The sequence below is a fragment of the Mandrillus leucophaeus genome, unplaced genomic scaffold (genome assembly GCF_000951045.1).
Source record: "Mandrillus leucophaeus isolate KB7577 unplaced genomic scaffold, Mleu.le_1.0 Scaffold342, whole genome shotgun sequence".
Lineage (NCBI taxonomy): Eukaryota > Metazoa > Chordata > Mammalia > Primates > Cercopithecidae > Mandrillus > Mandrillus leucophaeus.
The window spans coordinates 250,120-264,946 of NW_012103610.1; the positions used below are offsets into that span (position 1 = coordinate 250,120).

The following is a 14,827-nucleotide window of genomic DNA, read 5'->3' on the forward strand; positions in this document are numbered from 1 at the left end:
TGATATAGGACAAAGGTATCACTGAATATCAGTGGGAAAAGACAAACTTCAATAAGCAATTGCTGAAACAAATGGGTATGTGTAAGAGAAAAAAAGAAAAAGAAATATGATCCCTATTCAAAAGCTATACATAAAATTAATTCCAGATGGATTAAAGACCAAATGTGAGAGTATCTTTATAACTCTGAGATGGACAAGTCTGCCAAACTGAGACACAAGGAACAAACAAAGAAATTAATAAATTTGCCTTGTCAGATTATAAATTTGTTTTTTAAAAACAGATATTATAAACAAAGTAAAAAGACAAGCCACAAACTGGGAGAAGATATTTATCACTATACAGTCAAACATAATACATTAAGAACTCTGAAAACTAAGTTTAAAAAAAGGCAACATCTTAGTAGAAAATATTGGCAAAAGACATGAATCGGCAGTTCACAGAGAAAATAAAAACGGCCATTAAACATATGAAAAAATGCTCAACTCCATTAGTAAAGTTAATTGGCAAGTAAAACCATCATGATATAACATTTTACACCCACTAGACAAGACAAAGTGTTGGCAATGATATGAAACAACAGGATGTCAAACCCTGATGGATGACTGATACAATCACTTTGGAAAACAACTTGCCACATGGTAGCTGAAGAGCAGTACATGCTCATCATGATACCAGATTCACCAGAGGAAACTTCTGTCCCAAGTGGTTTGCCAGGGGTACTAGTGGAAGGAGTATACTACCACTGGAAGTGTTTGCAATTACCAGCACATGGCAATATTTAAAAAGCAGATGGACTTCTACTGGGCTTAATTACTTTTTCAAATTCTCTACAGCATCGCACCACTGTCTCACTGCTTGTACCTGGGATAAACCACTCCTACTCCACTCTGGTACACTATTACTTACCCCCATACACTGAAAGACATGTAAAAATATGTTCATAGCAGCAGTATGTTCAGTAAATATTTACCAACAGAGGATGAAGAAATGAATTTAATATATTCCTGCAACTGTATACTATAAAGCAGTGAAAATAAAATACACGTATCAACAAACAATGTCGATGGGAGAATGCAAGTCACAGAAAAAAGGGAACAAGTTAACATTTTCATAAAGTTCAAGAGCACACAAAACTATCTTTTATGACTGCAAACATACACGGTAAGTATATAATGAAAACAGGGAATGACAGGGAAAATCATCAAAACAGGTACATGAGAGTGCCTTATTGATTGGCAATGATACCTTTTTTTGTTTTCTTTTGTCACTGACTTGTGCTCAGGTAATGTTCATTTCTTTAGGCTGGATGATACACTCAGGGTGTTATTTCTTTATCATTTTTTAATTACAGTTAACAACTTAAATATGTGCACATATTCTTTTGTATGAAAAACAAGTATTTCATTACTCAGAAAGTTTTTAATGAAAAGAATGAAGAACTAAATGGCCAAAAAACAAAAGGAAGCATGTGCAGACTACTCAAGAAGCAGACTGGTAGAGAAGAGAAGAGTAACAGGTATCAGGATCAACGCTTTTTTGTTTTTAAAGACCAAGGGCTATTTAATTTGTTTGCAGACAAATGAAAGTGGAACCAGAAGCAGAGATTAAACAGGTATAGCTAATAAAAGCTGCTATTTTAATTAGGTTTATTCTTTGTAGAGTATCTTTGAGTTAATATAACAGCATCTTTTTTTGAGACTCCATCTCAAAAAAAAAAAAAAAGGTGGGACTCATATTGTGTAAAAAGCAATTCTACTAGACATATACTTATAATAGAATATATAAAAAGAAGAGATCCTGGAAAAAAAGAAATGTATACAGGTTAGTCTTTTTCCCCAAACAAATGATGTGCTTAAGTCTTACCTGAAGAACCTGGTCAACAGAGGCAACTGGATACAACATGATGAATAATATAAAAACATATAAAAAAATCACAGAAAAAACAAAAAAATCTGGAAAAGAAAGTAAAAGTAAAACAAGTAAATTAGGAAATTCCTTTATATAAAAAGGTATCCAATAACAACTGGCATACTATCATTTCTAAATCTGGTTTTGAATACTTTCACTTCAGTTGATGAAATAAAGTATGTGCTCTGTTATTTCCTAGAGCACGAGACATTGTTCAGGGCACCCAAAAGATTCATATACACGATGTGATGTTATATTTAAACTCCATTAGCTTTAACCGTAAAAGTACTTCAGAAAATAATCAGCACTTAAAAAAATAAGACTCAGACCTTCATGGACATTCGCATGTTGCCCAAATGGATAGCTACTTTGTAAGATAGTAAAGTCAATATATAATGTACAAATAAGAGACTAAAGTATGTGTGGCAAAATGAGATTATCATTTAAAACATGTATTCAATGACAATTACTATTGATTGTAAAAACGCTGAATAACACTTATTTTCAGTATTAGGTATGTCTTAATCCTAAACAGAGGCATTCTAACCTAAATGTGAATATATTTCTAGTTAAGTGAATCCCATTTTTTCACTGATTTACACTGTGAAAATGTTTTCACAGAAAAAGCCAAAAGCCAAGAGACTGAATTGATCTACTGTTTTTCAAAGTGGGCTGACCTTACGGCTTGCTATGGGAGCTGGGAACAGCAAATCCACCCAGTAGTACTTTGTCTCACTTTTCTAACTCAAAAACCAAACTGCTTGCTCATGGCCATTTTCTTAAGTGTGTACATACACACATATACATGCATGTATATAAGCATATACTTATATAATAATAAGCCATAAAAGTGGCTCCAAAATGTCCTAATTATATTGATAGCCCAAACTTTTTCCCGTTTTCCTTTGATCTGGACATTTATTTACAAGTTCCTATTTGAACTCCATTTCAGACTTAAACTTTCCTAAGACCACATACAAAAACTTTACCACGAAGCCTCCAGACTGGGTAAAGAAGTCACTCTCCTTCTACTGACTGGAAATGAAGGGTCTCAGTGCTACGTTTAAATGTGGAAGTTATTTGTAAATATAAACTTCGTTAATATCAATTCAAAACTACAGGTAAATATTTATCATTCTACGGAAACTATACTATATATTAATCATTTTTATGTGTATATATACCAGTGTGTAGGGGTATATATACATAGTTTTAGTAGCTTAAGCTGAAACTTACACGAACACTTATACCAAAAGTGGAGACTCTTTTTTTACTATGAGCCACTGACCAAAAGGATTAAAAAAAACACGGGGCCGGGCATGGTGGCTCACGCCTATAATTCCAGCACTTTGGGAGGCCGAGGCGGGCAGATCATGAGGTCAGAATATTGAAACCATCCTGGCTAACACGGTGAAACCCTGTCTCTACTAAAAATATAAAAAATTAGCTGGGCATGGTGGCGGGTGCCTGTAGTGCCAGCTATTTGGTAGGCTGAGGCAGGAGAATGGCATGAACACGGGAGGTGGAGCTGGCAGTGAGCCGAGATCACACCACTGTACTCTATCTAGCCTGGGCGACAGGGCGAGACTCCATCTCAAAAAAAAAAAAAAAAAAAAAAAGGTGGGACTCATATTGTGTAAAAAGCAATTCTACTACACTGTAAATAGGAAATGTGACATCCTGTTTCACAAATGCAGCAACTAAAGTATCAAATAAGTTCTATGGTCACTTAAGTAGTTATGGTCAGATAAGGAAAAAGTGTTTAGAAAGTGGTGGTTGGAAATATATAAAAACAGAAAAGAAAAGAGACAAAATCAGAAGAAGTACAAAAAGCAATGGTCAGAATATAAATGGCAGAGAGAAACACAGAGACTAAAAAAGAATTTCAATGAAGTAATACCCATATTGCATGTTTTTCAAATCCGATTGCAGTTTTCAAACCACAGCAGATTTACACCTGGTTCTTGACATGTGCGTTGTTGGCAAAACAATAAAATAAAATAACTTACTCAAGCACAGAAGCGTCTTTACATCTACCTAAGCAATGTTTGTTTCTCAAATTTTCATGTCTCTCCCACAGCCACCTCTTGGATCCCACCTCTAAAAATCTGCCAAGATTTCCATGTGAAAGAGAAAATAAGTAACTGAATCTATCTTTGTTTAGCCTGGAGGAAAAAAAAAAAAGGGCACTATTCAAAAAAGACACTATGTGACAAGGGAGAAGGATGGCTGGTAGACATATAATCATACCAAATTTTAAAATCAATAAGGATTTCAACCAAGAATAGAAGAACTAGGTATTCACTTTAGAGAGTTATGAATTTCTTGTAGACTATGCTCTCAGCTCCTAGATTCTCCTAGCATTATAAGCAATGGCTTAGTAATTATACTAAAGTGTAAAATAAACATTCTTCACCAGAAGACAGATACCAAAACAAATTGTGTGTCACTGGTGACTGCAGGCCAGGGATTTAGATTGTTTTAGACTGACTCTTCCACAAAGCTATGTGAATCTGAACAAGTCATTTACAGTCAAATTATTTTATCTATAAAACGGGGATATAAGGATTCTGTAGGAAATAGTAGATTTTTAAGTATTCAAAGTACATAGCAACATTAAATTGAAGTTATTATGAAATATTTTTCAGCTTGCGGCAACATAGGATGTGCTGTTCATGATCCCAGATCCCACCGAGGGACTATGGTATCAAAATAAGGCACCAGAAAGGATTTCCTTCATATTCTCCTTAGTGACTCCGAAATAAGGTAGACACACATACAATATTCATCCCTAATCTATATCTCTTTGTTCCTTCCCCAAACAATAACTAGAACTAACCTACAGCCACAAATCTTAAGCCTTTTTATTCCTATCCCTCTTCCTTATCCAGTTATGTCTTTAAAAGGTCACCTTATTCTGTAGGGCCTCTAGGTATCTGAACTGCTTCAACCAATTTAGGCATGCTAGATGAATAGGAAAAAGATACACAAGCCCTGAATAGGAAAGATACTGGCAATTCAGTAGTAATGACTTCATAGACAGACAAAGGGATTAGGTAGCACAAGCAATAAACTGTAGGGCTGATCCAACAAGAAACTGCACTAAAAATTGAAGCCAAATCCAAGAAATCATGTCTAAAGGAGAGTGTTAAGAATTAAGTGCATATCACGACCCTTGAAATGAAAGCAGCTGAATGAGAAAACGTTAACTGTGAAGCTCAAGTTGAAAATAGGGAACCAAACAGACTGAAGTTAAGTTTAATTTAGATTGAAAGTGAACCAGTACAAGCAAGGAAAAAACTCAAAAGAGAGTTCCTTAAACGCCTAAGGATGAGATTAATTCTTAAAAATATAATTTCAAAATACATTTAATACATTACACACCATTTATAGAGAGCAACAACTGGCAGGTCCTAGAAAGGACTCTGCATGGACTCCCATGACAAACAGACAAGAGGTGAAAACTAGCAGAACGTCTGCATCAACTGCACTGCTCCTTTTGTGCTTTTCAGAAGGCATGTTTTATAACAGAAAGTGCTTCTGTTTACCCACTGAGAGAAGTACACAAGCTGATAATAGGAAAGGCAATCAAGTTTTATGCTTGTATTTCTGCTAAATATAATAATACATTTTTAAATCATCCAGTGGCCAACAACAGTGTTATTTATTCTAGTAAATTGGAAATTAAACAAGAATACAAAATTTCTTAACCCTTTTTAAAAAAGTTTTCCAAACATATAGAAGATGCATTTTTAGAAACAGGGAACTAATATTCTGCCTTTCTCTTTTTTAATTGTAACAGTGTGGATAGGGTAGATCTCTAAAATTAACTTTCTTGATAGAGCTGTCTTGCTTGCAAACCAGTCTGAATACCAGTTTTCTTCAAATAAAAAAAAAAAGCAATGTTTTTTCATAGATGTTTTTAGCTACCCTTAAATGTGTTCAATATTTCCTTGAAATTTAAAAATATTGAACTAAAAATAAAACGTATACCAATGTTAATGATTAAATTCACCTTATAATAAGTTATCTGTAGTAAAAAATCCTTTTAGAAATACCATGGCAAATCTTCTATGGAAGGTTTTTCATCCCGTAGCATGGTTCTAATACGGTTCTTAGTAACATAGTTATTAGTATGGTTATACAGCAATATATAACTAATAAATAATAACAGTTATTTTTTAAATAGTTATTTTTTACAGTTCTTAGTAACAGTCATTAGTATAGTTATATAGCAATATATAACTAATAAATAAGTAATAATAATTTTTAAAATAAGAAACATAAGTTCCAAAAAGAGGGCAAATAAAAGAAAAATTACCAGTAAGATCAGATTTTAATCTTACCCGTCCAAAATATAAAGTAATAAAACTTGCCCTACAAACCAACAGGGTAGAAGTGACAAATAAGATAACGTATGAGAAAATGCCTTATAAATGCTAATATGAGAGACAGAGACGCTAACAGTTGTGACTCCTATGACATACCGATACCTGTGACCTGGCATCTTGCCAACTAGAACACTGCCACCTCATCATAACTACAGCAAAAGAATAATTGCTATTCGCTCCAAGATACTGCAGAAGTCTAAAAGTTGTTCCATATATTAGTGTATTCTTAATTTTTTTAATTGGCAATTTATATGCAGTAACTGATTTTTTCCATAAACTCTAATTTTGATCAATCAAAATGGTATATTCTACTGCCATAGACAAGTCCACAAGGGCACAGGTCCCCATTCAGCCTGTGCTGAATGGCCCTTTCTTCAATAGCATGCAAAGATACTAGAAATGAAGAATCCCAGAGGTGAACACAGGCCATACCAGTGTCGGAAATGAAGAAGATGGCTGATGCTGTGCAGACCGTCCTGGAGGAAAGTGTAATACCTACTGTTCCAACTGAGGAACCTCTGTCTCTGCTTCCAATCCTAACTCCCTCCGCAATGGGTTGAGGAACCTCTGTCTCTGCTTCCAATCCTAACTCCCTCCGCAATGGGTTGCAGAAATAAAAGCTGCAGCCAGAGGCAGTAGGATGTGAAAAACAACAGTGTTTAACACTGGTGACTTTAACTTTAAATTTAGGGTGGCAACTACCAATGAAAGTAAAACAAAACAGTAAACATCTAAATCACTAAGTTCATTCCATCTGTGAAGATCTGGTTTACTGTGGAAAAGACAGTCATAATTATTCTCTTCTACATTAGTTTTAAAGGGGCAAGGCAGGGTGGAAATCACAATAAATGCCAAACTTACAATTTTTGTAGCAAGGTTGCCTGAAGGGTTTTCCTTTTGAAAAGGCAATTGCCACTATGAGGTACTGAAAACTGGAAATAAAAAACACTGTGGTATTTTCATAATTTTGTATATTATGTTCATCAAGTTCGGTTTCATTGTCTAAGTGTGAAGAATTCCAAAGCAGGCTTCCGGTTGCATTACAAGCACTAGAACACATGCAAAAAATGCTTGCATTAGTAAACAGAATACTCATTTCCCAAAAGAAACCAATTTTACCTTAATTGCCCTGAATCACTATCATAACAAACAGAAATACGATGATATTTATAGCAAAAGGTCCAACAATATCAAAATAAGATATATAAAACAGGTACAAAGAGTATGAAGGGTTTTCTCTTCAGTCAGACATCTCAATCACTTAAAAAATTAGAATCAAGTAAGAAATATTTAATAAGCCCCCTCAGTTTTTTAATTTTGGCAGGAATTTTAGCAGAGTAAAAGCAGACAGAAAATGGGCTTGACCCAAGCTCTATCACTTTTCAGGGCAAACTGAGGAAATAGTATTTACTCTCTCTGAGCCTACCTCCTCGCTGGTCAATGTTGGTACCTACATCACAAGTTGACATGGGGACTAGCAGGATGACTTGTGCAAATGCCTAGCAAGCCCCCAGTGCTTGATGGCCCTCAGTATTCTCCAGCTGTGGCTCTCTCTCATTTCTACTTTCAGGTAGGCAGGACCATGAGGCACACAAACAACTAATTATGAGAAGTCCCCAACGATCATTACTGAAACATTAACTATAAACGCAAGTAAGTGCTCACAAAATGTGATTAACATTAACAGATGATGCTGCAAGTGAACTACGGAAAGAGTCTCAAGAAAATTCCACCTCTTTTCTTTCATGTGTAGTGTTTTTATGCACACATAAAAAATGTAACGTTAAATCTCTTAAAATCTTCTAAAATGTTTAAAGATAATACCCTTCAATCAGGCAAACTAGAAATAAATGTTTACACCTGAAAATTTAATTCTACAAAATTAACACGTTTAATTAAAATGATGTTATAATTTGTGATCTACAGAGCACTCTACACTCTACAAATAGCAAATGCACCTAATTTATTTTTCCCCAGAAGTTTCAAAATGCCATTTCCTAAACTGGGGGAAGAGAGATTAGAAGTACAAAACACTCTGGGTTTAGAAGAGGCCCCAGAGATTAATTCCAACATTCTTATTTTACAGATAAGTAAGGCTCAATAGCAAATTAAGAAACTGATCTAAGATCCCCATCTTGGTAGTGATTATTAGGTTTTTGCCTGAACATCTTCCCAAAGACAGGAGTGACCGTGATATACAGGCAAATACAGGCCAAATTACGCAAGTGTTTAAAGCAGTCGGCATGCAAACTTTGTCTCAAAAAACCATCTCTTGGCTCACTGCAACCTCTGCCTCCCAGGTTCAAGTGATTCTCCTGCTTCAAGTCTCCCAAGTTGCTGGGATTACAGACAGGCACCACCATGCCCGGCTAATTTTTGTATTTTTAGTAGAGACGGGGTTTTGTCATGTTAACCAGGCTGGTCTCAAACTCCTGGTCTCAACTGATCGAACTCCTGGTCTCAAGTGATCTACCTGCCTTGGCCTCCCCAAAGTACTGGGACTACAGGTGTGAGCCACTGCACCTGGCACAAACTTTTACATAAACTTCTAAACTCATTTTTATACCACACATGTTGCACATATTTTATATAGATTTTTACACAGATTGACCAACTTACTCTGATTTTGGATGCCACACTTCATACCAAGGTTGCTGCTTGACCCAAAAAAACCCCAAAGATTGAAATCCAATGCAGATGATAATCTGAGACAAAACGGAGAAGAGAAGGGCCCCAGATATAAGACCCGAAGGTGGTCTTTGTGCCACAAGTTCCTTCCAGGCAGGATTTAAACTCACTATATTGAAAAGAAAAAGAGGAAAGGTTTGTATCTACATTCATCTGTCACTACATAAGGCGTAACTAGATTCATTTAGGAACTTTAAAAATTTGTTTTTGCCTAGCAATTCTTTAATATAAAAAATCTCCAAAAACCAAGTCACATATCGTACACATTTACATAATCTGTAAAAGTAAACAGTGTAGGCTTTTTGAAAAATGCCTCAGGAATAATTTTTACATTTCTATTGAAATTCAACAGTAATATTAACAAATAAAAGTAAAACTAGGCCAGGCATGGTGGCTCATGCTTGTAATCCCAGCAATTTGGGAGGCCATAGTGGGAGGATCACTTGAGCCCAGGAGTTTGAGACTAGCATGGGCAACACAGTGAAACCCCATTTCTACAAAATAAATAAATAAATAAATAAATAAATAAATAATTTTAAATTAAAAAAATAGTAAAACTAAATATAAACACAATAACTACAAAGTTGATCATCTCATATATTTAAGAGATCATTATTTTCTGAATCTTTAATTGCAAAACTAGTTAAAATAATACATACTTCTTCCTCTTACGATATTAACAATGTTTGAAGCAATATAAACATAGGAAAAACAGTTTTTAACAAGGCTTTCATTACTTATTAAGGTGGTATACAACACAAGTTTCCCACTATAAAGTTTCTATTTTTCAGCTGGGCACAGTGGCTCACGCCTGTAATCCAGTCATTTGGTAGGCCGAGGTGGGCGGATCACTTGAGGTCAGGAGTTAGAGACTGGCCTGGCCAACATGGTGAAACCCCGATTCTACTAAAAATATAAAAATTAGCCGGGCATGGTGGTGCGCACCTGTAATCCCAGCTACTCAGGAGGCTGAGGCAGGAGAATCGCTGGGACTCGGGAGGCGGAGGTTGCAGTGAGCCGAGATCGTGCCACTGCACTCCAGCCTGGGTGACAGAGCCAGACTCTGTCTCAAAAAAAAAAAAAAAAAGAAATTTCTATTTTTCCCTTTGTAACTAGCACCTTGTGAAAAGATACGCTGAGACTGTGAAAATCCTGCTCCCTATCAAACTTTCACTAGTTTTATCACCTACTAAAGATAAGTGGTTCTCAACCAGAGGATTTTGTACCCCAAGGGAATATCTGGCAATGTCTGAAGATATATTTTGTTCTAATCTAGGAGACTACGGGAAAATAGGCATAAAGGACATTGTTGAGACAAATGACAAAACCTGAATATGGGTTTTGGACCAGATAACATTATATCAATGTTAAATTTCCTGATCTTCACAACTGTATTTAGTTATATAAAATAATGGTTTTGCTTTTAGAAAATATACACTAAAATTGTCAGAGGCAAAAGAGCATACTGACTCAAAACTTATTTTCAAATATTTCAGGGAAAAAAAACAATAGAGACAGAACAATAAAAAAATGGGGCAAGATATAAACAACTGGTAATAAAATAATATATTTACAAGGAATCTGGAGAGGTGTGAGCTATGTTACAATTGTTGATGTAAATTTACAAAAATTTAATAAGTCACATCAGAATTTCATACACTTTAAAAATCAATAGCAAAGCAAAATACTCACTTGTAAATACCACTACCAAAATGATTGCCAGATCAATGAAGAGAAACTGGAAGTCTCCTAGGTTACTTAAGATCTATAGAAGTAATTTTAAAAACATTATTAGGTTTTTGGAATTATTTTTATAGTGTCCCCAGGTTTTATTAATAGTTTGGATTTTCCCAATAATGACAACTTAAAAATGACACTTGGACCTGCTTAAAAATTGAAATATATGTGTCTCTGAAATTAACTATAATATATATTTACAAATATTTGATTTAGTATATTAGTATAAAAGGCATCTCCTTAAAATTCGTTCATTAGGCCGGGCACTGTGACTCACACCTGTAATACCAGCACTTTGGGAGGCCAAGGCCGGCACATCACGAGGTCAAGAGACGAGACCATCCTGGCCAACATGGTTTTTTGGCGAAAAGAAAACACTAACATTTACTCAAAATATTCAACGTTGTAAATTAGTATCCTCATCTAATAGCATCCCTTCTGATATTTTCTACAAATAGTAAAATGGGATAGTGTCACCATGAGTCTTTAGGATGTCAGAACACTTTGATTATAAAATCTGACAGGGTACCTGTGGCCATTGCTGTTTATACTTTTTCTCCAAAAGCAAACCATTCCCCAAATTCAACAAACCACTGTTGAAACATCTTTTCTCATTTTACCTTTTTCAATCTGCTACTCAAACTACAGTAAATTGAAGGTAAATTTATAGGTACTACTCCACATAAACAATTACTAATGGATGCACTCAAAATCAAATATATATACTCAACATTTAATTTACTGTGCACATTAAGTGTTACCTCTGCACACAAGGTTAATACTCACAGAATACAGGAGAGTCACACTGAAGTACTGGATAATGCTGTACAATGCCATAAATTTAAACACACAGAAGGAAGTTATTAAAGCAGCACGGCCTTCCCTGTGAAAAGAAATCAAACACTGGCATATGAATAAAAGCATTTTAAACTCCTTTTCCAAACCACAACTTTATCTTGACACATGAACATCAACATTCAAAGGCTACAACAAAGTGCTTATATCCACCAAAAGAACTAAACTAAATGAGGAGTAGAAATCAATCTGTTACTAATAAGTTATAGCTCAAATGTGCTAATCTGCTAATATTAAACAAATTCACATTACTTTTTGTAATTTTCTCTTCTGTATTATTAGAGCAAGAGAAAAAGGGATGAGAAAAATTTTAATTTGTACTACCTGATAAGGTTTGGCACACAGGAAATACTAGGAGTTTTAGAGGTAAAGGGAGATGCCACTGAAGCTTCGAGCTCTGATAAGGAAATGCCTCCGTGTGCCCTCTTCAAAGCCTAATAATTTTAAGACAACTGGTTAAGTTTTGTGAATATGATTTAGGCTACAGTAAGAACTACAAAAGTAAATCACAAAAACTATACTTACGCCACAATCATTTGCGCCATCACCACACATCCCAACAAAATAACTAAGAAACAAAACAATGTTAAGATTTTAATTAATTTCTTAAACTACAAAACATTTACCTTATTAAGATTTTTTTATTACAGTATTATAAAGAGCTAACACACCAGGATTCCCCCAGTGGAACTACTGAATCTTTTTACTATAATGGACACAGGTGTGTTGCTTTGCAAACAGCACCAGACCGCAAGTGAAATGAGCTAGGTTATTGTCCTATTTCTGTCACATTATTGGCAAATCATTTTGGTGTCTCAATTTCCTCATCTTTAGAGCAAAGTGCTTGTGCCTACAGTCTTTAGTATGGCTACTTTTAAAGTTATCAGTAAAAACTTATCCCTTAATAACCTGAAACATAACTGTTTACTAAAATGATTAGCCACTTCTATCAAGATAGAACACCCGAAAGAATGAAGTCATAGGTAGCACCTGGAGAAAAAACCGTGGATATTGTACTTTAGCTAAATAAAAAGCATATGAGACTTTTTAAAGAGGCACTTAAAGTTCTCGTCTACCTTACAGATCACAATTATATAAATATGAAATATCAGTATAAGAAACATATATAAAAATTATTTTTCTGATGCTGAAATGAAACCATAGTTCATAAAAAACCAAAAACAAAAAAGACACCAATGCTTACTCAACATTTTGCAATGCTTCTATCAACTGTGTCTTCTGATCAGGTGCCATACGAGCAAACACGGTGCCATGCAACATCAACTGGGAAAAAATCAAATAAATTTCTTAAAAATATTGTTCACGATGTAGTCATGTGAACACATACATACACCCAAATTACTTACCTTAGGAACAAGGTCTTGAAAATGCTCCAGTATCACTGAAAATGATTTTCCATTCATTGCAAAATGATAACGAGTCATTTGAAGATCCTCTAAGCTATCATGGACCAATTTAACTGGAATAGCCTGTGTATGAGACATTGGGAACAATATTTAGGCAGCCAAACTAAGTAAAACAATTCTATTTTAAACATATTTGTTCTAAAACTGAATTCTTTCATTTGACATGTTCCACAACACACTGAAAGCCTGACATTTATTCAAAGTAAAAAGAAACTCAAATATCAGTTTCAATTTGAAACGATGCATGAACTGAGTATGATGGACCACCTGCATCATTTACCACTAGTTATTTGAAGAATATGATAAACATCTGGAATTCTTACACTTTAAAACTATGCTTCTCATCTCAGCTAAATATCAAAATTTGAACATTGAGATTCCTGGGTCTGCCCCAGTCCTAATGAAATATAATCTCTGAAAAAATAGCCCAGACTTCTGTTTTCATTTAGTTTTTGCCTTACTGTGTTTTAACGCACCACTTTTTTTTTTTTTCCAGACTAAATTTAAACCAACAAACTTTAAAAGGGACAATCAAGTTTGACCTTACCTCTGAGGCAATTGCTGATGGATGACCGCACTGTGTGAGGGAGTCTGCATAATGCCAATTTATTTTGGCAACTTTCCCATCCTTTGGAGGTAATGCTTCAGCAATAATCACTTTATCCTGAGGTAGAATCATTCCACAGTCTCTGGCCACAGAGACAGCAGTCAACATATTGTCACCTAATTTTCAAAGTATTTTAAATGCATTAAAATTAAAATGGAAACGTGAACGTATCAAACAAGTACTTGCTGAGAATCTACTACAGTCTCCACGACTGGGCTGGCGGAATAACGATAATGTATGGTTCTTCCCCTTAGAGTTTAAAAATCACAAAATTGGAGCGTACTTATCAAAAGAAGCCTCAAATAATGCAAGCTAAAGACAACATCTCATCCACAATTTTTAAAGCCAAATACAATTCTCAGTCTTTTCCAGTCATGCACTATTTGTGTCTACACAATACCTGGCACAGTGCTACACACAGAGCAGGTGGCTCAATAAGTATTTACCGAAATAACTTTGTAGTGACTAGTGGTCTGTGCAAGAACACCAGCACTATGCCATAGGAAAGGATGAATTACAAAAGCAAGATTATACAAAACAAAAAGTTAACAAAGGTAATAAGAACAGATGTAAATGAGAAACAAGAGAGACAGCTTCTCAGTCATGAGAAGAACAGAAGAGCAGCAAGGACAGGATCTTAAAGGAGAAGCAGGCAAAGGTTTGTGGATCCCACTGCTACCAAGACCAAGATATTTCTTTCCTCAATTTCCACACATTATTTCCAAGAATAATTTCCTATGACTTTTGGTATACAAAGCCATATTCTGGCAAGGGAAAAAAAAATTTAAAACAAATAAATAAAAGAGGAGGACGAGGAATGGGTGAAAAGTGCCTTGACAGAGAAGACACAAGAACTAAGAATTGCTGGGATGTTAACAGACTTAGTTATCTTGAGTTATATGGTAAAATTATGTTATTAGATAGATCTCAAGAGTCTAAAACACAAAAATGTATAGACTTTCTCCATACTAGTCTTACTGAACACGTAAGTGCCATTAAGTATCTTAAATCTGATTATCTGCTAAGGAAAAAAACAAAAACCAGCTACCACAATTTTACACAGCTAAGGAGTAACAGTTATCTAATATTATTAACAGTAGAGTAACATCAGGAGAATCCCTTAGATGTACTAGAAAAAAAACAAAAAGTAGGCTACTTCACTAGAATTCAAGCTAGGGTAATAAACAATATCTCACATATAAAAATTTCATGC

General features: G+C 34.9%; 1 protein-coding gene across 1 annotated transcript in view; it reads right to left on the bottom strand.

The window, feature by feature from the left end:
- Positions 1 to 14,827, bottom strand: part of ATP13A3 (ATPase type 13A3) — a 76,646-nt gene that overhangs the window by 15,306 nt on the left and 46,513 nt on the right. Inside the window, exons 20-29 of the mRNA XM_011988979.1 lie at positions 13,555 to 13,730; positions 12,948 to 13,070; positions 12,785 to 12,864; positions 12,106 to 12,148; positions 11,905 to 12,014; positions 11,512 to 11,608; positions 10,681 to 10,753; positions 8,920 to 9,097; positions 7,162 to 7,349; positions 1,865 to 1,953 (exon numbers count right to left, since the gene is read on the bottom strand). Coding sequence (XP_011844369.1) covers positions 1,865 to 1,953; positions 7,162 to 7,349; positions 8,920 to 9,097; positions 10,681 to 10,753; positions 11,512 to 11,608; positions 11,905 to 12,014; positions 12,106 to 12,148; positions 12,785 to 12,864; positions 12,948 to 13,070; positions 13,555 to 13,730 — 1,157 coding nt within the window. The remainder of the gene's footprint in view (positions 1 to 1,864; positions 1,954 to 7,161; positions 7,350 to 8,919; positions 9,098 to 10,680; positions 10,754 to 11,511; positions 11,609 to 11,904; positions 12,015 to 12,105; positions 12,149 to 12,784; positions 12,865 to 12,947; positions 13,071 to 13,554; positions 13,731 to 14,827) is intronic.